The sequence below is a fragment of the Paramormyrops kingsleyae genome, chromosome 2 (genome assembly GCF_048594095.1).
Source record: "Paramormyrops kingsleyae isolate MSU_618 chromosome 2, PKINGS_0.4, whole genome shotgun sequence".
Taxonomy (NCBI): Eukaryota; Metazoa; Chordata; class Actinopteri; order Osteoglossiformes; family Mormyridae; genus Paramormyrops; species Paramormyrops kingsleyae.
In genome coordinates this window covers 20,658,376-20,682,669 of record NC_132798.1, presented here as the reverse complement: position 1 = coordinate 20,682,669, position 24,294 = coordinate 20,658,376, and the positions used below count along the sequence as shown (strand labels likewise).

The 24,294-nt window shown below is 50.7% G+C and overlaps 1 protein-coding gene across 4 annotated transcripts in view; it reads right to left on the bottom strand.

Moving 5' to 3' along the window:
* The window catches only part of cux2b (cut-like homeobox 2b), a 112,990-nt gene that overhangs the window by 6,048 nt on the left and 82,648 nt on the right, over positions 1-24,294 (bottom strand). For 3 of the 4 annotated variants that reach the window (XM_023840612.2, XM_023840615.2, XM_023840616.2), the window contains 15 exons: positions 14,504-14,644; positions 14,197-14,290; positions 12,564-12,637; positions 12,402-12,468; positions 10,411-10,459; positions 9,468-9,572; positions 9,146-9,343; positions 9,010-9,068; positions 8,855-8,903; positions 8,377-8,482; positions 5,754-6,353; positions 5,328-5,429; positions 4,005-4,816; positions 2,792-2,957; positions 481-780 (listed from right to left, as the gene is read on the bottom strand). In XM_023840612.2, coding sequence (XP_023696380.1) covers positions 481-780; positions 2,792-2,957; positions 4,005-4,816; positions 5,328-5,429; positions 5,754-6,353; positions 8,377-8,482; positions 8,855-8,903; positions 9,010-9,068; positions 9,146-9,343; positions 9,468-9,572; positions 10,411-10,459; positions 12,402-12,468; positions 12,564-12,637; positions 14,197-14,290; positions 14,504-14,644 — 2,922 coding nt within the window. The remainder of the gene's footprint in view (positions 1-480; positions 781-2,791; positions 2,958-4,004; positions 4,817-5,327; positions 5,430-5,753; positions 6,354-8,376; positions 8,483-8,854; positions 8,904-9,009; positions 9,069-9,145; positions 9,344-9,467; positions 9,573-10,410; positions 10,460-12,401; positions 12,469-12,563; positions 12,638-14,196; positions 14,291-14,503; positions 14,645-24,294) is intronic. The other variant, XM_023840613.2, reaches the window with a different exon arrangement.

The window sequence follows — 24,294 nt, the reverse complement described above, 5'->3', positions numbered from 1 at the left end:
TTAAGAAAATGCAGCTGGGCCTGGGGGGGGGGGATACTGGGGTTGGGCCCTTAACTCCCATTTGGTCCAGGGACTGGCTGACAGTGCTTTTTTATGCTGCTCACAGTCCAGAATAAAATTAGAAAACTTCCTGGCTTTTTTGATTTTTTTTGTATGTAATTACAAGAGGGCACAGCAACATTTCTCCCATTTGGTACATGCCCCCCTAAGCTGGGTCTGGTGATGCCTCTGCAGGCACCCAGGCACCCGATGCTCCAGGCTCCGCTCATCTGACACTGGATACACTCTAACATAGGATGAATGAATGGAGGAATAAATGAGTGAACCATCAAAGGAATATGCTGTGATTTGGGTAAATGCACTAGATGAAAATAAGAAGAGAAATGACGCTTCTGAGGAGATCAGATCTGAGCGAAGCAGAGAAGCTGAAGGTGAAATCGGCCTCTGGGGTCAGCTGAGCCCCACGCCCCACACGCTCACCCAGATTGTTGTCTGTGAGCACTTCCTTAACCTTCTTGGTGATGCAGTAGGTGTCTAGCTCAGGGGACATGGCCACCAGCTCCTGGATGCCCAGCGAGGCGTGCTGGGGGTGCAGGGGAGCCAGGCCGGGTGACGCCGTCGCCACCAGCAGGTCCGGCTCCGGGCTGAGGGCTCCGGGCTGCTGGTTCTCCTTAGTCCCGTCCAGGCGCGGACTCTCCGGCTCCCCCTGTGGGCTGGGCTGGCTCTCCATTGGGCTCGGGGGTGGGGAGGGCGAGGACTGGGCTGGCAGGGGGCTCCTCTCTACAGGAGAGGGACATCGGGACAAAGCTCAGACTCTGCGGTGGACCCCCAGTGGAGCCGGGACAGTAATGTGCAGGGAAAGCAGGGGGCAGCTGGAGCAGCTCAGGGCACTAAAACCGAATATCTTCATTGAAACATCCAACATTCTGATGATGACATAGAGCAGAAGGAGTAAGGAATAGTGATACTTTATTAACCCTCTGTGGTCTAGGGGTAGGAAACACACTCCCTGACTGGGGGATGGTCACACATTTCATTCAATATCATAAACTTAATTCATGGCAAATAAATTATTTATTATACATTTGTTTTGGCATTAAACTCATCTTAATCTTAGTGTACTTTGTAAATATGTCAGATTTATGTGAAGTTTGTAATTTGACACAAAAGTATAAGTTTTCCAGTTACTATTACATAGTAAGCAATGGTGGAAGTTTGCTTTGATATCTGATCACCTAAGTCTTGGCTACATGAACATAAGAACAGAAATTTACAAACAAGAGGAGGCCATCAAGCTCGTTTGGGGATAACTTAACTAATAGCTCAGAGTTGTTAAAATCTTATCTAGCTCTGATTTAAAGGAACCCAGGGTTTTAGCTTCCACTACACTAGCAAGAAGACTATTCCATACTCTAACTACACGCTGTGTAAAGAAGTGCTTCCTCAAACTTCATTTAAAATGTTCTCCCGCTAATTTCCACTTATGTCCATGAGTTCTAGTATTTAAACTAATATTGAAGTACTGTAACTATTTGGCTGAACAGCATCCAGACCCGTTAGAATCTTATAGACCTGGATCATGTCCCCCCATAGTCTCCTTTGCTCGAGGCTAAACAGATTCAGCTCAGCTAACCTCTCCTCATAAGACAAGATGACTAAATGGTGTAGTTGCAACATTCAGTTGGATAAATAAATAAGAAAAACCGAACTCATGTCACTATTTCTGGTCTCCTATCATTGAATATGTAGGAGCTCTCATGTGTATGAATGAGCCATTCACACCTGAACACACACCTCTCCCCCCCCCTTTTATGGTGCTGATGGGGATGTATCTGGATCGTGTTTCACCGCTGTGTTGTTCATCAAATTACCATGCGAATGCGATTTGAATACGCGCTAATGCAGCTATTTAGAATGTGAATAGGGATCTTCGGGTGAGAGCGGTACTACACGCCCCCGATGCAGGTAAAACTAAGTAAGGTGACATGGTTTACTTTTTTGTCTATTTAACCTAATTTTAAAAACTTTAATACTTCTGACAATGGACTTTTTGAAAAGAAGACAGATTACGTATTTAGTCAGCATTTTTTCATGTTTCTACAATAAGATTTCACCGATTTATGAACTGAAATACACGAGAAAGATACGCGGCATCGCCGACGATGCCATCGACCCCAGAGGGTTAATCCCTGGGGAAATTCCCTGTTTGTCTACCCCTTCTTGTTCTCCATGAGACACCTACAGCTGAGCACAAATCTGGGGGTCACAGCACAGGGTCAGCACTCACACACTCATGCAGAGACACACCCGGGCCAGGACACCCATCTCTCGCAGGACTCACACACTCTCACACTCCTGCATGTCTCTGGACGGTGGTATGAAACCTAGACATCATGAGAATCATGTAATCTCCACTCTCACTGGGTGGGTTCAGCTTGCTGGAGGTGTGAAGCAGCAGCGCTACGTGTAGAGCCACCATACTGCCCATGTGCTTCAGTGCTTTTCAAAAACAATATAGACTGAATACTAATAAATATATATAGAGTATTACAGTATTAATGCATATGACAATGTAAAGCAACTATAGTGTCACCCACATATAGCACTAAATTGTAATATAAAGGCTATAGTTTTACCATTTTCCACAAGTAGCATTACTGTATCTGGTGCAGTATTTTATTAGAATATCAATGTTCCCCAAGGAGAGTATTAATGAAGCATAGTGTGTAATGAGTCAGTGTGAAATAGCCCACGCACTGTGGCTGGCAGTGACCTTCGACCTTTGACCCACCCAGCGAGGCTCCCTTGCTGCATGCCGGGTTCTGCGTCTGGCCAAGCTGCTCCAGCAGCCAGAGCTGCATGCGGATGAACGGTTCCCTGCCCTTCTGGGTCAGCTTACTCCAGGGCTTTGGGCGGGACAGCATGTCGCTCACACTGCCCTGGGACAGGCCCAGCACCTGTGGGGGGTGGGTGGTTAGGCTCGCTGAGTGAGGGGGGGTCTTTCTGATGGTTGCCCTTGCAGGTTCCGTCACGCTTAATGCTATTCGCCCTGTGTATCGAGTTCCCCCCCGCAGGCCCTGTCCGATTTGTGCTCAGGCTGTTTCTAAGCGACTCAGTTCCCTTCACATGTCTGTGTTTCTCACCCCCATCCTGGGGGACCCCCAGGGCCCCAGAACACCTTAACCAAACTGGTAAGAACAAACCAAGCAATCAAGGACACCGAATGACTGGCCAAGGTGCCCTGGGAGTTGGGAGGGAGCAGAACTGGGGATTGTCTGGGGATCCCCGAGGACCGTACTGAGAAACACTGTTATGAGAAACTCTCATAACCTGAGTATTTGCTGAGTAAACATTCCTTAATCAACAATTACAACAGACTGTAAGTAACAGGAAATAATGCAGCAATGCATGGTGTGCAGGGTAGCCCCCCGCCACCTCGCCGGGGCAGGCTGCATGCTCACAGCGACTATGTACGAAAGAGGCAGCTAGAAGGCAGCCGGGTAAATGAGCGAGTGTGAGATTCAGGAATGTCCTCTGTGATCCTGGAAAAGGAATCGATTTCCTCCCAAAAGCATAAATAAAATAGATGAAATAAACTGCAGGGTCTGACCATCACACATGCTGACAAAACAGCAGCCAACAGTAAAGCTTTACTCAAGGCCAGGACTAACCTACAACTATCCAATAGGGGGCAGCAAAGCACCATTTTCAGACACAGGGGCTCAGCAGAGTTCTATAGGCTTACTGTAGCTGCCTTATGATATATTGAATTGCAATTGAATGCGTGGACTTATATACAGTCATATAGCAGCCTGTCACTGCACACATATCAAATGTAGCTTGTTAATATGCAGAGTCACAGAGCAATATGTTAGGGGAAGGTCTAGACCGCCAAGGGAGCGATACAATCACTTCAGGACAAAAGTCACCACCACAAATGCCCATGACAAGCGGGCACTTTGCCAGGCAAACAGGGGCGAGACTCGACGGTACGGGAAGCTCACCTTCTCCCCGAAGATCCGCTGGCAGATGCCGTTCTTGGCCAGCTTCTCCTTGACCTGCCGGGTGAGCTCGATGGTGTCCACCTCACGGTACATGTACGTCTCATACTGCTCGGGCGTGAGCGGAGGCACCGTGGGCTTGAGGGCGCGGGGTACGTACGGCGGGTAGTAGGAGAGCCGGCCAGCCGCCGCTGCCTCCCCCCCGCATGAGGTCTCCGCCTCCGACTTCGCCTCCACCTTCACTTCCACCGGCTGGCCCGCCCCGTCCTCGCTGACCGCCTGCCCCTCGGTGCTTGCTGGGCGGGGCCAGGGGCGGGATGGAGTAGAGGGTGCTAAGGACGGCGGGGAGCGGCCAGGGGAGGAGGCAGAGCCGAGCAGCCGTGGGTGTCTGTCCCCGCCCGGCACCGGCCCCGAGGGTCCACCCCGCTCAGCCGACCAGTGCTGCTCAAAGTAGGTACTGGCGTCGCCGATCTCGGACTTCACCTTGCGGATGATATTCTGCACGAAGGCGGCGGGGGACAGCAGGCTCAGCGGGGGCCCGGCTGCACTTACAGGCTCAGTGCCCCCGTCCTCCTGCTTGATGAAGGCAGGTGGCGGCGGCCCCAGCGGCGGGGTGATGAGGGGGGGGCGTTCGGCCTGGACCCCGCCCACGTCAGCCTTGCCGTGTTCGCTCGCCTCCATCTCCATCAGCGCCTGCTGCTGCGCCCGCATCTCTCGCCGCGCCTGTTCCAGGATGACCCTGATGGTGGCATCTGAGCCGCTGCCGTCGCAGGTCCTGGAGGACGAGCTGCTCGGGGAAGGCCTGCCTTCACCTGCTGTGCATAAGCACACACACACACACACACACACACACACACACACAGATTGTAATCATATCTTTGTGGGGACTCTCCATTCATTCCTATGGTGAAAACCCCTAATGTCAACATGACAACCCTAACCCTTACCCAGCCCTAACCTTAAGTAACTAAACAAAATACAAGACTTTTGCCATTTTTATTTTTTGATTGTGGTCACAGATCTTTGTGGGGATCTTTGTGGGATTTTTATTACATTGTGGGGACATTTGGTCCCAACAGTGTAATATAAACATAATACACACACACACACACACACACACACACACACACACACAGGGTAAGGTCACTCTCTTACCTTCATTATCCACACTAACCTGACCTTGAGGTACAGGATGACACTTTCACCTCATTTCACACTGGATACAGATTCATGTCATGTGACCTTGAATGTGTCAGCGTGTAGAGGCTGGACCTGAACTCCCACCTCGTGTCACGGTGAACAGAAACCCCCCGCAGCCATACTGACCTCCTCTCTGGGACTGGATCTCCTTCTTGGCCTGCTCCAAGATGCTCTTAATAGCGTCATCTGACCCAGTTTCTGGAGTTCGGATGCGTGGAGTTATGCTTCCTGTCGAGGGGAGAGAGGGAGAGAGAGAAAGAGTGTGACAAAGAGAAGGGGAGAGGTGAGTGGAACGGCAGATGAGAGGAGCTGGGAGCGAAGGCTCCGCTTCTGACTGACAGATCAATGGCTGCCTTTGAGCTCTTGGCATCTGTGAGGCTGCGGCTTTTCGAGAAGCTCGCTTTATAAAAGCTGGGAAATCAGAGGAGAAAACAAAGTTAAAAGTAACAGCAAACAGAGGAGAGAGGAGAACGGGCTGACGGAGCTCACGACCAGTCAGGCGGCAAAACACTTAACGGTCAGCTGACTTGCGTGTGTCCAGGCGTCACTCACCGCGCTGACGGACCTGGATGGTCCTTAGGGCCAGGATGTTTTGCTCATCGGACAGGAACTGCTTCATCTTGATGAAGGGCTCCTTGCCCTTGACGGTGAGCTTGCGCCAGGGCTTGGGCCGAGCCAGGATCTCGCTGACGGAGCCCTGCGACAGGCCCAGCACGTAGTGACCGAACACACGCTGGCCGATGTTGTGCTTCAGCAGCTGCTCCTTCACCTGGTAGGCGATCTCCACCGTGTCCAGCTGCTCCTCGTCCCCGGCGCTGCAGCTGCTGCTCTCCGACTGGTCGCTGGCCCCACCGGCCTCCCCGCCCCCCGATGGTGGGCCCTGTCTGGCAGATAGGAGCGCCACCTTGGCTGTGTACAGGGCCGTGGGGAACACCGGCAGGGCGCCAGGGTCCCGCTTGAAGTGCGGTGAGAGGAGCTGCCTCTGCAGGAGGGGCTCGCTGGGGAAGGGGGAGGTAGAAAAGGGCTGCGGCAGCTCCGGACCCACAGAGCCCGGCCCCCCAGGACTCGATGAGCACTGGCTCTCCACTCGCGACAGCCGCTGGGGGGGAGAGTCCGACCCCATGGACTGACTGGCCTCCAAAGAGTCCTCATCTGCAGGGAGGAGGAGAAGGAGGAGGTCACAGCAGACAGAGGTCAGCTGTCCAACAGCTGCTGCACGCACCAGAATAGCAGGGGGCGTGGTCATTAGGGGCATGGACATGTGACCAGGGGGCGTGGTCATTAGGGGCATGGACATGTGACCAGGGGGCGTGGTCATTAGGGGCATGGACATGTGACCAGGGGGCATGGACATGTGACCAGGGGGCATGGACATGTGACCAGGGGGCATGGTCATTAGGGGCATGGACATGTGACCAGGGGGCGTGGTCATTAGGGGCATGGACATGTGACCAGGGGGCATGGTCATTAGGGGCATGGACATGTGACCAGGGGGCGTGGTCATTAGGGGCATGGACATGTGACCAGGGGGCATGGTCATTAAAGGCATGGACATGTGACCAGGGGGCATGGTCATTAGGGGCATGGACATGTGACCAGGGGGCGTGGTCATTAGGGGCATGGACATGTGACCAGGGGGCATGGTCATTAGGGGCATGGACATGTGACCAGGGGGCATGGTCATTAGGGGCATGGACATGTGACCAGGGGGCATGGTCATTAAAGGCATGGACATGTGACCAGGGGGCATGGTCATTAGGGGCATGGACATGTGACCAGGGGGCGTGGTCATTAGGGGCATGGACATGTGACCAGGGGGCATGGTCATTAGGGGCATGGACATGTGACCAGGGGGCATGGTCATTAGGGGCATGGACATGTGACCAGGGGGCATGGTCATTAAAGGCATGGACATGTGACCAGGGGGCATGGTCATTAGGGGCATGGACATGTGACCAGGGGGCGTGGTCATTAGGGGCATGGACATGTGACCAGGGGGCATGGTCATTAGGGGCATGGACATGTGACCAGGGGGCATGGTCATTAAAGGCATGGACATGTGACCAGGGGGCATGGTCATTAGGGGCATGGACATGTGACCAGGGGGCGTGGTCATTAGGGGCATGGACATGTGACCAGGGGGCGTGGTCATTAGGGGCATGGACATGTGACCAGGGGGCATGGTCATTAGGGGCATGGACATGTGACCAGGGGGCATGGTCATTAGGGGCATGGACATGTGACCAGGGGGCATGGTCATTAAAGGCATGGACATGTGACCAGGGGGCATGGTCATTAGGGGCATGGACATGTGACCAGGGGGCGTGGTCATTAGGGGCATGGACATGTGACCAGGGGGCGTGGTCATTAGGGGCATGGACATGTGACCAGGGGGCATGGTCATTAAAGGCATGGACATGTGACCAGGGGGCATGGTCATTAGGGGCATGGACATGTGACCAGGGGGCGTGGTCATTAAGGGCATGGGTATGTGACCAGGGGGCACGGTCATTAAGGGCATGTGACCAGGGGGCGTGGTCATTTAGGGCAGGGACATGTGACTAGGGGGCATGGTCATTAAGGACATGGACATGTGACCAGGGGGCGTGGTCATTAAGGGCATGGACATGTGACCAGGGGGCGTGGTCATTAAGGGCATAAACATTTGACCAGGGAGTGTGGTGATTAAGGGCATGGACATGTGACCAGGGGGCGTGGTCATTAAGGGCATAGACATGTGACCAGGGGGCGTGGTGATTAAGGACATGGACATGTGACCAGGGGGCGTGGTGATTAAGGACATGGATATGTGACCAAGGGGCGTGGTAATAAAGGGCATGGACATATGACCAGGGGGCATGGTCATCAAAGGCATGGACATGTGACCAGGGGGTGTGGTCATTAGGGGCATGGACATGTGACGAGGGTGCACGGTCATTAAGGGCATGGACATGTGACTAGGGGGCGTGGTCATTTAGGGCATGGACATGTGACTAGGGGGCATGGACATGTGACCAGGGGGCGTGGTGATTAAGGACATGGACATGTGACTAGGGGGCATGGACATGTGACCAGGGGGCATGGACATGTGACCAGGGGGCGTGGTGATTAAGGACATGGATATGTGACTAAGGGGCATGGCTGTGGATTAGAGGCTGAGTGATGGAGTATTCACCGCTGAGGGTGCGCAGACCACTGCTGGAAGCACCCTGTGGCTTCTCCAAGAGGTATTTCTGAGAGGACAGGAAGGCCTCCTTCTCCAGCAGGAGACCATCTGCTGCCTTTAGGGGACAGAATGGCGACGTGTTTCAAAAGGAGCGTGACACACCGCATGCAACGAGCAGCCAATCACCCTGACGATGTACGAGGCCCTACAACCACCTAGTGGATCGGCCTGGGGGTTGTGGGGGGGGGGGGATGAGCCGCGGGTCAGTGCGCATACAGTATGCCTGTCGTGACAGCTGCCAGTATCTCCAGGGAACCTCGGTCTGACCTGACAATCAGGGGCTACATATCAAACAACCAGCGAGACAGCCTGCTCCCATGTTGGGGGGGGGACCTGCAGATGACTACTGGGAACATTACAGGTCAATACTGCTCCAATGCTCACTAGTCCCACATCTTACGTTTGTATTTGCACCCCCCCCACACACCTGTGATGAGCTGCCATTGGCGGAGGCCGGTTTTATCGCCTTCAGGATGCTGCCATTGGAAGGAAAAGGGAAACAAAGGTGAAGATACTGCACTGCCCCCATACACACGTGTGAAAGAGAAAACTGCTGCCCTCCAACAGAGCAGGGCGGCGCACCTGAGCTCAGTCTTAATCTCATCATAATCCACCTGGGACTGCAGCCTGGCCTCTAGTTTCTGAAAGACACACAGCCTATGAGATATAGACACACAAGCAGATGACACGCCCAGCCAATGGTAACCCCCACGCCTACCTCAATAGCTTGCGCCTTATAGGCCAGCTGGCGCTCCAGCTCCGCGATGCGAGTGGCTGAGGCCTCCTGGACTTCCTGAAGCGTGAACTGGAGTCGCTGGACATTCTCCAGCAGGCGGAGGATCTCACGGTCCTTGGCGACCAGCGTGGTCTCCAGGTTGGGCTGAGAGCTGCCTGATAGCTTGTTCTCCAGGGGGGGCTGGGCGCAGAGAGGAGCAGATAGAGGGAATGCCCTCATTCGTAACAGGCTGTATATGACCCCAGCTCCTCCATCCAGCTGTCCCCTCCACTCCCATATCATGAGCGGGGGAGGTCCATCTTACCGTGTTTACCGCCTCCGTCAGGCGGCCCTGCGCAGGGGAGGCGCTGCTGATTCCAGCCAGCTGTTCCCGCAGCCTGTCTACCTCCCTCTGTGCTGCCTCTGCTCTCTGAAATCAGACCCCACCCCATGTTATCCACATGTGGTTTTTAACTCCCCCCACCGCATGCACTGGGGGTGCGCGGCTCTGGCCCTTCAAGCCCAGCTTTCATGCTACCTTACCTCCTAATCGCTTTATTGAACTTATTAGGGTGCTAATTAACCTCAAATGGTGTTTGGAGCATAGATCAGGCACATAATTAGAATGTAACCCAAAATAGCAGAGTACCCTACACACAGCCAAACACCAACAGCCCATAATATACTAACAAAACAAGCTCCATTCTTTCAGCCAGCACAGTGATAACATCACCTTGGCGGGATGAAGAGGGATGTGGACGAGATGCTGTAAGGAGAGTAATCCGGGGGGGTGGGGGGTCACTAATTAACAGTCAATTTAGACGTTAGTCTGGCGATGGACGGCAGGGGGAGGGAAGGACATAACGGCCCTGACCGGCCACTGCTTCCCATGCCAAGAAAGGGCCAGGGGCTTTGCCATTTCCATTGTGGGGGGGGGGGTCATGGGGACTGATTGCCTTTGTTGGTCCAATTAAAAAATGTGAAGGTGCTCTTTGCCGTCGTTAAGCACGATGGCTCCAAAACCATATAATCCCAGCTTTTAGCAATCATGCCTGAAAGAGACAAGAGGGGGAGGGCCGCACAAATGTCCCCCTCCCCGCCGGCAGGCGAGCTGACAGGGAGCAGCATATTAATACTCCTCCTTGGGGTAGATAGTGAGTGGGTGTGGTGTGTTCATCGTCAGGCTGTGTGCACGTACCATCAGCTCAATGAGATGAGCGTTATTACTTTTGAGAAGGTCAAAGGTTACCCCCCCCACCTCCACTCACCTGATTGGCCTTTTCCAGGTTGGTCATGACCCGACCAATTTCCTTGGCCCTAAAAACAGAAGGAGCACAGGCTTGGTCAGTAGCGGAGCATGTTGTCACGGTTACAGTCATCATGGATCCCTGGATGTGACGGCCCACGTGCAACACAGGGAGAACCCAGAGCACCTTGGACAAGACCTCTGCAAGAAGCCAAGCAGGTCTTTCACTCAGGACTATGAAGGCTTGCAGAAAAACATAAAAGCAGTAAGGATAGAGAAGACTGTGCACTGGCCAGAGCACTGAGAGATGGATACCGGCACCATCTCACATCCATCCATCCACCTCATATCACGCCAGCAGGGTGACACCCTGAAGGAGACACCAGTCGATCATTGGTCACAGAGCAGGGGGACACCATGAATGGGACACCAGCACCTCACCCCCCCATTACGCCCCCTGGCTAATTAATCAAATCAGCTGCTCAGGCCTCAGCAATTCATTACTGCTGTTTACTCCCCCTTAAAGAAACCAGCAGCAGCTATTTCCTGTGGGTGGGGGGGGGGTCTTATCGATGACTCAAGTAACAAACAGCCACACTGCGACCCCACTCCCAATCCCCACCTCCTGCAAGGTCCCAGTCCGAAATGAAATCACTACAGCCAGCACATTACCCAGCATGCCCTGTAGGTAGGGCTCCTGCATGCCGATACTCAGGGATGCCCCAGGGCTAAACACCCCCCCCCCCAGGCGCCCACAGGGAAGGGGAGACAACAGGTGGACCGTTTGGATTTAATGAACTCGCACGGTACAGAAAAATGTATCGTATTGATTAGCTGCCCTAACGCCTGAGTCAAAGGAGACAAATGAGAACTATTAGCCCGGGTGGAGTGGAGGCGGGGGGACCAGAGGAAACATGGGGGGGGCATGGTGGAGGTCTCCATGGCCCCCATTAATCATGAGCATCCCCGTCTGTCCCATGGAACTGCCATGATTGCGAAGGACAGGAAGCAGGCAAGTCACCCCAACTAAAGGATGAGTACTAACACAGTATCTGAATACTTGTAAGAGGAGGGGCACAGTCAGTATGAGTGCTAGCACAGTATCTGAATACTCTTAGGAAGAGGGACACAGTCAGTATGAGTACTAACACAATATCTGAATACTTGTAAGAGGAGGGGCACAGTCAGTATGAGTGCTAGCACAGTATCTGAATACTCTTAGGAAGAGGGACACAGTCAGTATGAGTACTAACACAATATCTGAATACTTATAGGAGGGGCACATTCAGCGTGAGTACTAACATGATATCTGAATACTTAGGGGGGCACCCAGTGTGAGTACTAGCACTATGGCTGAATACTCAGGGGAGGGGGTGCACTCACTGTGAGTACTAAAAGTATCCAAATTCTTGATCGGGGGGGAGCTCACATAGAGTACTAACACTGTTTGAATATTCGAGGGAGCACATGCTGTAAGTACTAACACTCAATACTCTGGGAAGCACTAAGTGTGAGTACTAATACTGCGTCTGAATCCTTGAGTATTGGTTTATGTACAAATGTTTGTAATGTGAGTACTTAGAGTGTCTGAATACTATAGCATAAAAGAGTTAGTACAAACACTGTTAGCATTAGCATCATTACTGAATATTGATTCCTAAAAGTACAATTAACTGCTCATGAGCACTCCATCACCATGACAAAAAAAAAAAAGAGTCCAAACACTCCGGCGAATATCTGAATTAGTTTTGTGTTTGCAAAACAGCTCAGTATGAACCCTAGTACTGTATGTTGGAGGGAGGTGGGGGGGGGGGGGGGGGGTTGGCGCATTAACATACTGCTGTTATACTGCTATAACGTATTTGCTGTTTGCCATTGGTGTGAATCAATGTGACCGTGTGAATCTGCATGTGCGTGTGTGTAGGGGTCCTGACTCCATCGCCTGCCCTTTGTGGCCTGCAGGTGGTGCCACCCTGACGTTAAGGCAGCAAGGAGGCCAGCGGAAGTTCTTACTTGGACGCCATCTCCTCGTCGTATTTACACCGCAGGTCCAGCAGCTCTGTCTGCGTGCTGCTGAGTGCTGTGGGGGGGGGAGGGGGGGGGCACGGGAGAAACACATTAGCAAGGACACTGCCCATTGCTGCCCCACACCTCCAAGGAATACGGAAATCTCACCTGCGCGAAGCATCTGGGTCCGGCCTTCCGCATCCCTGAGCCTGACAGCCAGAGTGCTGAGTCCATCAGTGTTCCTGCATGGAGAGAGGGAGGGACATGAAGACAGACAGCCGCAGAGACGAATGGACACAGGGACAGACAGACAGACAGACAGCCACAGAGACGAATGGACACAGGGACACAAAGACAGACAGGCACAGAGACGAATGGACACAGGGGCAGACAGACAGACAGGCACAGAGACGAATGGACACAGGGACAGACAGACAGGCACAGAGACGAATGGACACAGGGGCAGACAGACAGACAGGCACAGAGACAAATGGACACAGGGACAGACAGACAGACAGGCACAGAGACGAATGGACACAGGGACAGACAGACAGACAGCCGCAGAGACGAATGGACACAGGGACAGACAGACAGACAGACAGACAGCCACAGAGACGAATGGACACAGGGACACAAAGACAGACAGGCACAGAGACGAATGGACACAGGGGCAGACAGACAGACAGGCACAGAGACGAATGGACACAGGGACAGACAGACAGGCACAGAGACGAATGGACACAGGGGCAGACAGACAGACAGGCACAGAGACAAATGGACACAGGGACAGACAGACAGACAGGCACAGAGACGAATGGACACAGGGACAGACAGACAGACAGGCACAGAGACGAATGGACACAAAGACAGACAGCCACAGAGACGAATGGACACAAAGACAGACAGGCACAGAGACAAATGGACACAGGGACAGACAGACAGGCACAGAGACAAATGGACACAGGGACAGACAGACAGCCACAGAGACGAATGGACACAGGGACAGACAGACAGGCACAGAGACGAATGGACACAGGGGCAGACAGACAGACAGGCACAGAGACGAATGGACACAGGGACAGACAGACAGACAGGCACAGAGACGAATGGACACAGGGACAGACAGGCACAGAGACGAATGGACACAAAGACAGACAGCCACAGAGACGAATGGACACAGGGACAGACAGACAGGCACAGAGACGAATAGATACAGGGATAGACAGACAGCCACAGAGACGAATGGACACAGGGACAGACAGACAGCCACAGAGACGAATGGACACAGGGACAGACAGACAGGCACAGAGACGAATGGACACAGGGACAGACAGACAGACAGGCACAGAGACGAATGGACACAGGGGCAGACAGACAGACAGGCACAAAGACGAATGGACACAGGGACACAAAGACAGACAGGCACAGAGACGAATGGACACAGGGACAGACAGACAGGCACAGAGACGAATGGACACAGGGACACAAAGATAGACAGGCACAGAGACGAATGGACACAGGGACAGACACAGAGACACATAAACAGGTACAGAGACAGCCAGATAGGCACAGAATCACAGACAGACACAGACAGATACAGAGAGAGACAAGCACAGACAGAGAGACAGACACAGAGACAGACAAACACACAGACAAAAAGAAACACAGAGACAGAGAGACAGATAAAGACACAGTCAGACAGACACACAGACATTTCATCAGCACACATAGGGATGCACATACTGTACCAGGCAGATGCACCCAGAATCCCTGCCCCCCCCCCCCGCCCCCGCTTACATACCCCTGTTGGAGTGACACTGTGCCGCTGCGGGGGCTGCTGCTGTGTCTCTTGGGGGGCAGAGCCCCCCCTGCCACTGGGCCGTCCTCCGTGTTGCCTGCATGTGGGGGTGGAAGGTGATTTTAGCTGTCTTTAGAATTTTAAATTATACTCTGAGCACTGCCTTTGAAAAATAGGCAACGAGTTCCTTCAAAAACCAAAACCATTTTAAGGGTACAACAGGATGCTTAGTGTGAGACTGGAAAAACATGATGGTCTGAAACTGAATTTGTCAGAGTGTCTGAGAGTGTCTGTCAGGCAGGACCGTCACCTAGCTTGGCGGGGGCCTCTAGTTGACCTTTGCGGTGCCTGCCCAGCTCCCGGAGCAGCGGGTGGGCAGCGGCCCCGGAGCTCTGCAGCGGCTGCAGCTTCTCCTCCAGGGTGTGCGTGGCCTCTAGAAGGAGGGCGGGATCTGGGGAGACAGACAGGCAGACGCACAGGCAGACAGGGACAGTAAGCGTGCGCTGTGGGAAATGCTGTGTTATATCAATTAAAGGCACCAGTGTGAGAGTCGTAGCAGCCATGGCGGTATTTACACACACAGCATCAGCTCTAAACCCTTCATCTGGGAACAAATACCTGCTCCACACCCACTCTCTCCAGTTTGCTGGAACAATTTACTGTACAGAATGTCAAAAAAAGAAATACTTATGATGGCAAGTAAACTTTGCATGGAAATCAGGATGCAGATGATTTAAGGGAGTAAGCCCGGTGTGTGTGTGTGTGTGTGTGGGGGGGGGGGGGGGGTCACCAGCAGCACGCGAGGCTCAGACTCCCCCGTGAGCCACCAGGCGCGACTGACTGCGCCCAAGACGAGCTCGCAGAAGCGCAGGAGTTTAAAAGAGGAAGAAAAAACAATAAAGAAAAAACAAGAAAGTTGTCTTCTGAGGAGAAAGGGAGAGGGGGATTCTTCAGCAGAGAGCGGGGGCTGTTTAACAATGCAAGCACAGCACCGGCGCCCCCAAGGGGCCAACTAGGAGCCTGTTTCTTTGCTAACGAGTCTCCTCTGTATCATTTGATCATTTAAATTATTATGCCAGCGATTCTCAGGGGGGAGACTGCACACTCGACATCACAGGGCTGTTTTTAATCTTCCCCTTCCTCCACCCCCCTCGCTCCCTCTCTCTCTACCTCCCTCCTCCCTCTCATTCTCTTGCTCCCTCACTCTTGCACAGCACCTGCCTGCCGGAGAAGCGGCGTCACCAGAGGAGGTGACTTGTGGTAGCAAAGCGAGGTGCGGCGCGGAGCTCTGGGGAGCCGCCTGACAGGGCGCTAGGGGTGGTGGGGGGGGGGGGGGTCTGTGCACAAGCCCTTCAAAAGTCAAACAGAAGAAGAAAATCGCTACTTTACTCCACCAACTTTAGTGTTTCTTTTTTTTATAACTTTCATCTGGCTTTTTTTTGCCTGCTGCATGTATCAGGAGTGCCAGCCCCCCCCCCATCCTCCCCACGCACCCCCCGCCTTCAGGTGCCAGGCTCTCCCTCTTAAGGGAGTTTGAAGACAACTTCAGACTTCAAAAAGCAAACAGAAAGAGGCAGTTCATGCCCGGAACAATGCAAAAGAGGCGTGAGAGAAACAACACCATGTGGCTCCCTGGGTGAGAATCACAGTCACTGTGCCCCCTGCTGGCCGCTCCCGGGAGACACACACACACACACACACACACACACAATGAGTCATGTAATAATATCTTTTTGGGGACCGCTCATTCATTTCTATGGGAAAAATGCTAACGCTAACTATGACTACCTTAACCCCTACCCAGCCCTAACCATAACCATAAGTAACCAGTTTTTGCATTTTTAGTTTTTTCATTGCAGTCATGAGTTTTCCCATATGGGCACCAGGAAAATTGGGGAAGCAAAAACTTCCAAATGACGAACAATGTGGAAAAGCTGCGGGCAGCTAAAACTGTTTGCAGGGGTCCATATATCACAGGAATCATTGGCACGATTCTGGAGCTGTGACATTTTAAAATGAGACCGCTACAGTCCTGCTTTTGTTAAAAAACATTACGGAAAATCAGATAAGGGAGTTTTTAAACAAGAACCCAGTGTCAAAGCTGTGGGAAAAAGCCAGGCCTATGGCCACCGCTGATTGTGAACAGGACTTGGGTTCAGGAGATATTTCTGTGTTTTTTTAGAAGTTTTCCAAAATTTGTGAAATAGTACTTAATACTAGTCTTTTCACTATCAAGTGTGTCCAGGTCTCAAAGGAGAGAAGATGGTGTTAAAACTTAATGTTTAATGTGTTGAAGGTGTTAAGCACTTGAAGGGTATTGTTTGAAGATTTACACAAATGTATCAAATGGCTTAATTTGATGTAAGTTATTAGATGAAGAAATCCGACAAAGAAATGTAAATTCAATATTAACTACAAATCCCATAATGCCATGCCGATTTTTTTTTTTTTACTTCTGGATGAATGTACAAGTGACTTTGATGAAAGGAAAGACTGTTCATGTTGTTTTAGCTTGTGCCGTTGTCCACTATTGATGGTTAGACAGAAACAGAACATTTGCAGATGGAATATGTGCAAAGAAGCATTCCGATGTTCTTGTGCACATGGCAAATGCAGCATTGTTTCATTTTATCAGTGTGTAATTTGATGGGAATCTCTGTGATACAAAGACTTGTGTGACCTCAGCTGTTCGTATGCTTACATACTGAAGCATGTTTGGTAATGAGCTGGGTGAAAGTTTATTTGGTTCCTTTAAAAGATTTTGATTAAACGTAATACGTTTTGTGGTTTTCTCCATCCACTACAGGAAAGTTAACTAAGCCAGTATCTGGTTAAATATTACTTGTTATAATTTCATGTACCTCGTCAGGTACCGATGGGAAGCTTATTTTGCTTTTTTTGTTTGCTTTGCTATTTTCTTCTTTAAGTAAAAATGCATTTTTGAGATTTCGGCCTGCAAGCAAGTCTTCAGTTTTATTTTGTTGCTCAAGTCATATTTACCTACAGACTGTATTCACTGTCACCCACCTCTCCCATCATTACACTCCCCGCCGGGTCAGAAGACCTGAAGACAGACTATCACCAGGTGTGTCGCACCTGGGCTTGCACCTCCCTCACATCACCAACATACCATAACACAGCACAGACTGCCTGACGGGAGGGTCCTGGGCCTGACCTGGCTTGCACCTCCCTCACCATGCCACATCACATCACCAACATACCAAAAAACAGCACACGTCACCCTTATGTAGACTGCTTCAAGTAAAGTGTTGCCGAAGATGCTCATAGCCCAGCCCAGAACCACAAACCAGAGAAGATGTTAGAATCAGCCCCTGCCTCGTCTGTTCGATTTCCCCATTTGGCTAGTAGGGGTCGCTGGTCATGCCTCTGTTTAGTGCTTTCACTATCCCTTGTGGATTCCCCTGCTCCCTTGGCCACCACATGGCCGAATGGGCTGAGAGTACAGTATATAGTGGATATTGTAGTATTTGGTTTGTTGATTCCTTGTTATGTTTGGGTGATTATATTTCTGTGTTGGTTTCCAGTTCCATTTGCCCTCGGAACGCAGAATCCGAATCGGGATTCTGAATTTTGAAGTCAGAACTGACGACATGCGCGCTCCCGTTTCTTGGAGATCTGAGAAATATCTCGGAGCAGCACAGAGGATCCTGAGTTCAGAATCCAAGATGGCTGCGCCCTTTATCAACAGAAGGGAAAGTTGTAGTTTTATCCTGTTCAAGCACTACTTCTTATTTGTGGGTCATTAAATCAGTCGCACACACTATACCGTCCAACTTATCTGTGGACATGTTGTTACAGAGTTTTATACGTAAAGCACAGCGCGTAATGTGTTATCAACTGATTTTGCTAACAATGGCTAACAATTAATCGGGCTAGAATTGGATTTCATGATTAGTCGGATTATTTGTCAGATTTAAGTTAGTTTGGGCTAACTGTAAGTGAACAAAGATAAAGGCCATTTAAACTGAGGTCCCTTAAATCTAACAAGTTGTCCGGCTAAGCAAAAAATCTTGCTTTTTGATACAGGTCCATGGTATTGCTACTTCTGTGGCAAATGGAACGCGTCGGTTTTCCCCGAGTTTTTAGCGGATGTGACGTAATCTCGGCAACCAAGACTCGGATCCGAAGGCAAATGGAACGCACCATGACTAACCCTTGCCAGTGTCTAGGTTCATAACTAACCCTTGCCAGTGTCTAGGTTCATGACTAACCCTTGCCAGTGTCTAGGTTCTTACTTATGCCCTGTTACCTTTGATTCTCGTTCCAGTGTTTGAAGCCTTAGTACTTTGTAATTGTTATTAGTTCTCACCTGTCCCCCGTTTAACCCTCATAATCATTGTATACATGCGCCTGCCCGTGCCTTGTTCCTTTGTTGGTTATTGTGGATGTTTACAGGTGTCAGTGTTGTGAGTATTGTTAGTGCTGTGCGTTTGTAGATATAGTATGTGCTGTGCTGTTAGTATTTGTGGTACATACTGTGTCTGGCCTATATGCTCCCCTCTGTTCCTAAATATGTCTGTTTTAGGCTTAGTTAGTCTTAGCTCAAGCCCTGCCTTTGTTTCACCCCTCATGGTCCCTTTTGATGTGGTGAGTTCAGTCCCTGGTAAAGTTCCTCTTTTTCTGCAAGTGGATTATTGTTCCTCATACCCTGCAGTGACCAAAAAAAGCCCACAAAGACCACAAAGAAGGCAAGACAACAAACTGGAACCTGAGACATGTGACAAACAGCCATAATCAGTAATCTGCAGGTGTTACACCCAAAGTCGATCTACGCACTGGACATCTGCAGTGATACTGAAGGTCCTTCCCTCCATCTGCCCTCGTTGCTGACCCCCCCCCCACCTGACGACCACCCCCCCCCCCACACTCTCCAAGCCTTCCAGCCGTAAGCTGCAGTTTCTGAGCAAGCGGGGATCTTGCAGCGACCTCCAAAGATCCCCCATCCCCAAAATGGACTGTCCACTCACAGCTTATGGGACGGGCAATGGAGCCCCTGAGGGCCGTGTTTGGGTCGCTTTGGGTGGGGGAGTCATTAGCTGGCCCAGGCTCAGTGGGGTCCCCCATTAGGGCCCCCCCCCCCCCACAATTACGTTCTGACATAATTAACCCAGCAAGCCCATTAGCTGAGCACAGGACCGCCATAATTATTTGTTGTGTGCATGCAAATGAGCCCAGCTGTGCTGCCTTCGCACAATATGTGTAACTAATTAATTTACAAGGCTAGGCCTCAACTTTTTTATTCAATGTTATCAACCAGTTTTTTCACCATTTGGTCCAAAAATGAGAAAACGCCTTGTGTCTGCACTCATCTGATCTGATCCTTAACTCACTCTGAACAGCAGTTTACTCTAAAAAGCTGAGAGCAGAAGAATTCTTTCTCAGCTCTAGGTCATTATTTGCCCTCCTTTCATGACTGACCTGTGGTGTGGATGTATCCTATCCTGGTTGTTCTGTTGTTACATTAATGCTGTTGCTTGACTAATGCTTTCAGCTAAAAGTGCTTCACCTGTTTCGAATAAAGCCAGAGATTCACTGAAGGAACTCAGGGCAAATACTAGGAAGAAAAGAGACCTACCGAACCAGCCGGCGACCTTCACTCCGCCCTGCCCTCACAGAAACAGACGCCGTCCTCACCAGCCTCCGCGGTGCCTGTGACAGGCCCTGACGGTCACATGGTGAATACCGGGGTCACCGTTTCAGCAAGGGAGGGGGCGGAGTGGTTGGAACGCCTGCTCCCTTTGCAAAGGCCTGCTGCATTGTAGGTGTATTTCTTCAAAGGATCCGAGTGAAGGCGATTTCCCAGTGAAAGCCTTTGAAAAACACTTCACACACTTCTTGAGTAATAGGAATTCTTTGCTTTCTCCAAGTTGCCACTTGACATTCAGTTGGATAATAGAATCCCCCCCCCCCTCGCCCCCACTCCAGGGTGGGTAACTTGAGAGAAACACGCCGGTTGCCTAACTGCGTCTATTGGTGCTGTAATGAAACGCTCAGCGGCAGACATGCGTGTGCGGCACAGAGCCACGCGGAACCGCTGAGCGGCGAAGGACAGCGGCGAGGCCATACCTAGGTACATGTCACCCTGAGAAGAGGCGAGCAAAACACGAACAGAGCACTCAGAACAGCCATGAGGAGTAGGGGATCAAGGCGGGAAAGGCACTCAGAGTGGCTGGCGCTCGGAGGAAAACTAAAGACCCACTGCCATAGGAAGAGGAGCACTCAGCATGTCCCAGGGCTTCTGTATGTCCCTCTGTCTGGGTGTGTGTGTCAGACAGACAGGCAGGCAGACACACATACAGGCAGACAGACACAATCACACACTCACACACACACATACAGGCAGACAAACACAATCACATACACACACACACACATACAGGCAGGCAGACAGACACACACTCACACACACACATACAGGCAGACAAACACAATCACACACACACATACAGGCAGACAAACACAATCACACACACACACACACACACACACACACACAGACACACACACATACAGGCAGACAGACACACACATACACATACAGGCAGACAAACACAATCACACACACACATACAGGCAGACAGACAAACACAATCACACACACACACACACACATACAGGCAGACAAACACAATCACACACACACACACACACACACACACACAGGCAGACAGACACACACACACACACATACAGGCAGACAAACACACACACACACACACACACCGGGGTCTTTCCCTCCACTGGAGCCCCTTGGAGAGCCTGGAGTCCTTTATGAACATTATGCATTATTAAACACCTCCAGCATCTCCTGGGCCTCTGCTTATTACTGCTCTTATTAATCACTTGTCCTGGAACACACAGCGCTTTCATTTTACATCAGGCCTGCCGCCCTAAACATGTGCTTTACTTCACATTTATGCTTCCGCCAAGGGAGGGTACAGCTTGCCTCCTCCTCAAACAACCTCCTCCCCTCCACCCCCCAGTTAAAAAGTGACACCTCCAAACCTAGGCAAGCAAACAGCTATCTCCAACATCCTGCCAAGAAGACAAGCCCTGCCCCTCAGTGATGACGGCAGCAGCAGCGGGACGGCGGCCAGTTTACCATCAGGTTGGGGCTACTTACAGGTCAGGTGATCTTGCAGACATTATCCTGTGTGCAGTTATCTCTCTCTGAGTTGGAACTCGGATAAAAACATCATGAAAAACGTCACTTCGTTGGAAACATTCCTCCTTTCCAACGCTGAAGTCGGACAGAATTTTGTTGTTATATATTAAAAAATGTTTATTTTGTTGAATACAGTAGTACCTCAGAACTCGAATTTAATCCGTTCAGAACTCCGGATCGAATACTAAAAAGTTTGAGTTGTGATTGAATTTTCCCCATAAGAAATAATGGAAAACCAATTAATTGCTTCCCCGGCCCCAAAAAATTACACGTAAATATGTTTTTTTAGCATTTTAACAGAAAATGAACCGGATAAAACAAGAAGAGCATATACTGTACTAAACACATCTAAGCACATTTAAAAAAACAGTAATTTGTAAAGTAAGAAAAGAAATGTATCCAAACAATGTGTAAAGTTTAAAAAAAAAAAACGATGTGTCCTGCCCCGATCGTCCGCTCCTCCTGTGTGCAATGCCCCCTCGTTAACCCCGTGTTGAATCCCCGTGTGATCAGCTGTTTCTGGTTGTTGTCATTAGTCCTCTGTATTTAGTCCGCGTTTCAGTTTGTTTCCCCAGTCTGGTCATTGTATTGTCCATCTGCGTTTTGCCTGCCTTACCTGTAATTAAACCCCGTTTTCCCCGATACCCTGACGTCTGCGCCTTTGTCTCCGTTCCGTCCCTGTCCGGCACGACAATATTATTATAAATAAATGTATTAATGGTTTATTATTAATATAAAAATAATTAATAATAAATCTTTATATTTAAATGTATTACTGTAATTACTGTTACTGTCTATCATTGTCTAAATGTATTTTTACTGTCTAAATATATGTATTCAGGAAGTGTAAACATGCACGATGCTATCACAGCGAATGCGAAGCTTAGACTGAAGCGTTACCCTATGTTTCCGCTGAGAGGCGTGTCGCGTGACTCATTTCCCCGCGTGTACAAGTTATCTTAAGTCAGCGTTCACGGTTTGACTTCTGAGATTCAGATCGAGTTCTAGGTATTTTTTTTTCCGAACTGCTTGGAAATTCGAGTTCTAATGAGTTCGAGAACTGAGGTACCACTGTATATTAATAGTTATAAATGTAATCGCACGTGTTCGATTTAGAGAACACCATATCATGACCGTAAACAGTATCCTAGCATACCATGTCAGATTTTTACCAGACTTGTTAGTGTCTTTGGTTTGTTTGTAGTTTGTTTGCATCTCGAAAAAGAATATTGCTATGGATTTACTAAAATATTACAAAGCTTTTAATGTGGTTTGACTAGTTTGTGTTTCTTGTTTGTTTGTCTCTCGGAAAAAAAAATCTCACTCCAAATCTGCTAAAATATAAAGGAACAACACACAGCAGCGTGTTCATGGAGGCAGCCATGTTTGTTCTACGATGTGCATAGCTCATCGCAGACGTGGCCAGACGTGACGTTACGCACCTCGGAATTTCCAACTTCTGAGAGATAATCAAATGCGGGATTATTCACACTCAGCAAGAGGGGGTGTTTATACTGCAACTCCCATGACAGTGTACCTTAATCAGTGTCCCACCCAGCTCCTGTCATATGGACCTGAGATCAACGCAGAACCGCCAGTGACCACTAACCTGCGCTGCTGCCCAAACATTTGAGGAGGTCAGGTAACTAAGGACCTGTGAAACACTGTAACCACATCAGAGAAAAGCAGTGACTCAGTGAGAGACCGTGACTGCATTGGGGAGGAGTGGTGACCCCGAGAGCGACCGTAACTGCCTCAGGGAGAAGCGGTGACCGTTACTGCGAATGGGAAGGAGAAGTTTCTCCATGAGTGACCGTAACCAAGTCGGGGAGGTGCAGTAATTCCATGAGAGACCGTAACCGCATAAAGGAGGAGTGATGACCCTGTGAGAGACCGTAACCGTGTCGGGGAGGTGCAGTGAGCCCGTGAGAGACGTCAACCGCATAAAGGAGGAGCGGTGACCCCGTGAGAGACCGTAACCGTTTCGGGGAGGTGCGATAACCCCATGAGAGACCGTAACCGCATAAAGGAGGAGCGGTGACCCCATGAGAGACCGTAACCGTGTCGGGGAGGTGCAGTGACCCCGTGAGAGACCGCAACTGCATAGAGGAGGAGAGGTGACCCCATGAGAGACCGTAACCGCATTGGGGAGGTGCGGTGACCCCGTGAGAGACCGTAACTGTGTCGGGGAGGTGCAGTGACCCCGTGAGACACCGTAATTGCATAGAGAAGGAGCGGTGACCCCGTGAGAGACCGTAACCACGTTGGGGAGGTGTGGTGACCCCGCGAGAGACCGTAACCTTGTCGGGGGGGTGTGGTGACCCCATGAGAGATCTTAACCACATAGAAGAGGAGCAGTGACCCTGTGAGAGACCGTAACCGCGTTGGGGAGGTGTGGTGACCCCATGAGAGATCTTAACCACATAGAAGAGGAGCAGTGACCCTGTGAGAGACCGTAACCGCGTTGGGGAGGTGTGGTGACTCCATGAGCGACCATAGCTGCATCAGGTAGGAACAGTACTGGTGACTCTACCTCAGGGTTAGACATAAGCCGCGGCACCGCGGCCAATGGCCGTCGTGCCTTTCAAAATTGGCCGCACGCCTCGTCAAAATTGAAGTACCTTACGGCCAAGATTGGCCTGCCTTTAATGTTTGTCTGGTCGTATGCCCCCTTTTTACCGAAAGTAACGTTCATTACACAAAAGACTTGCGCACGACACGGTCCACTTTACCTCGTCAACAATCGATGCATCTGTACTGAACCCGAACCCAACCTTCGATACGAGAAACGAGGTCGACCCGCACATCTCGTAATTCCCAACTACTGAATGAACCGCAATGAATTCTGGACTAATACGATCATGTGTTCGTCGCATGATTGGCTGGTACGGTATGTATCGTCCAGCCTACTATGG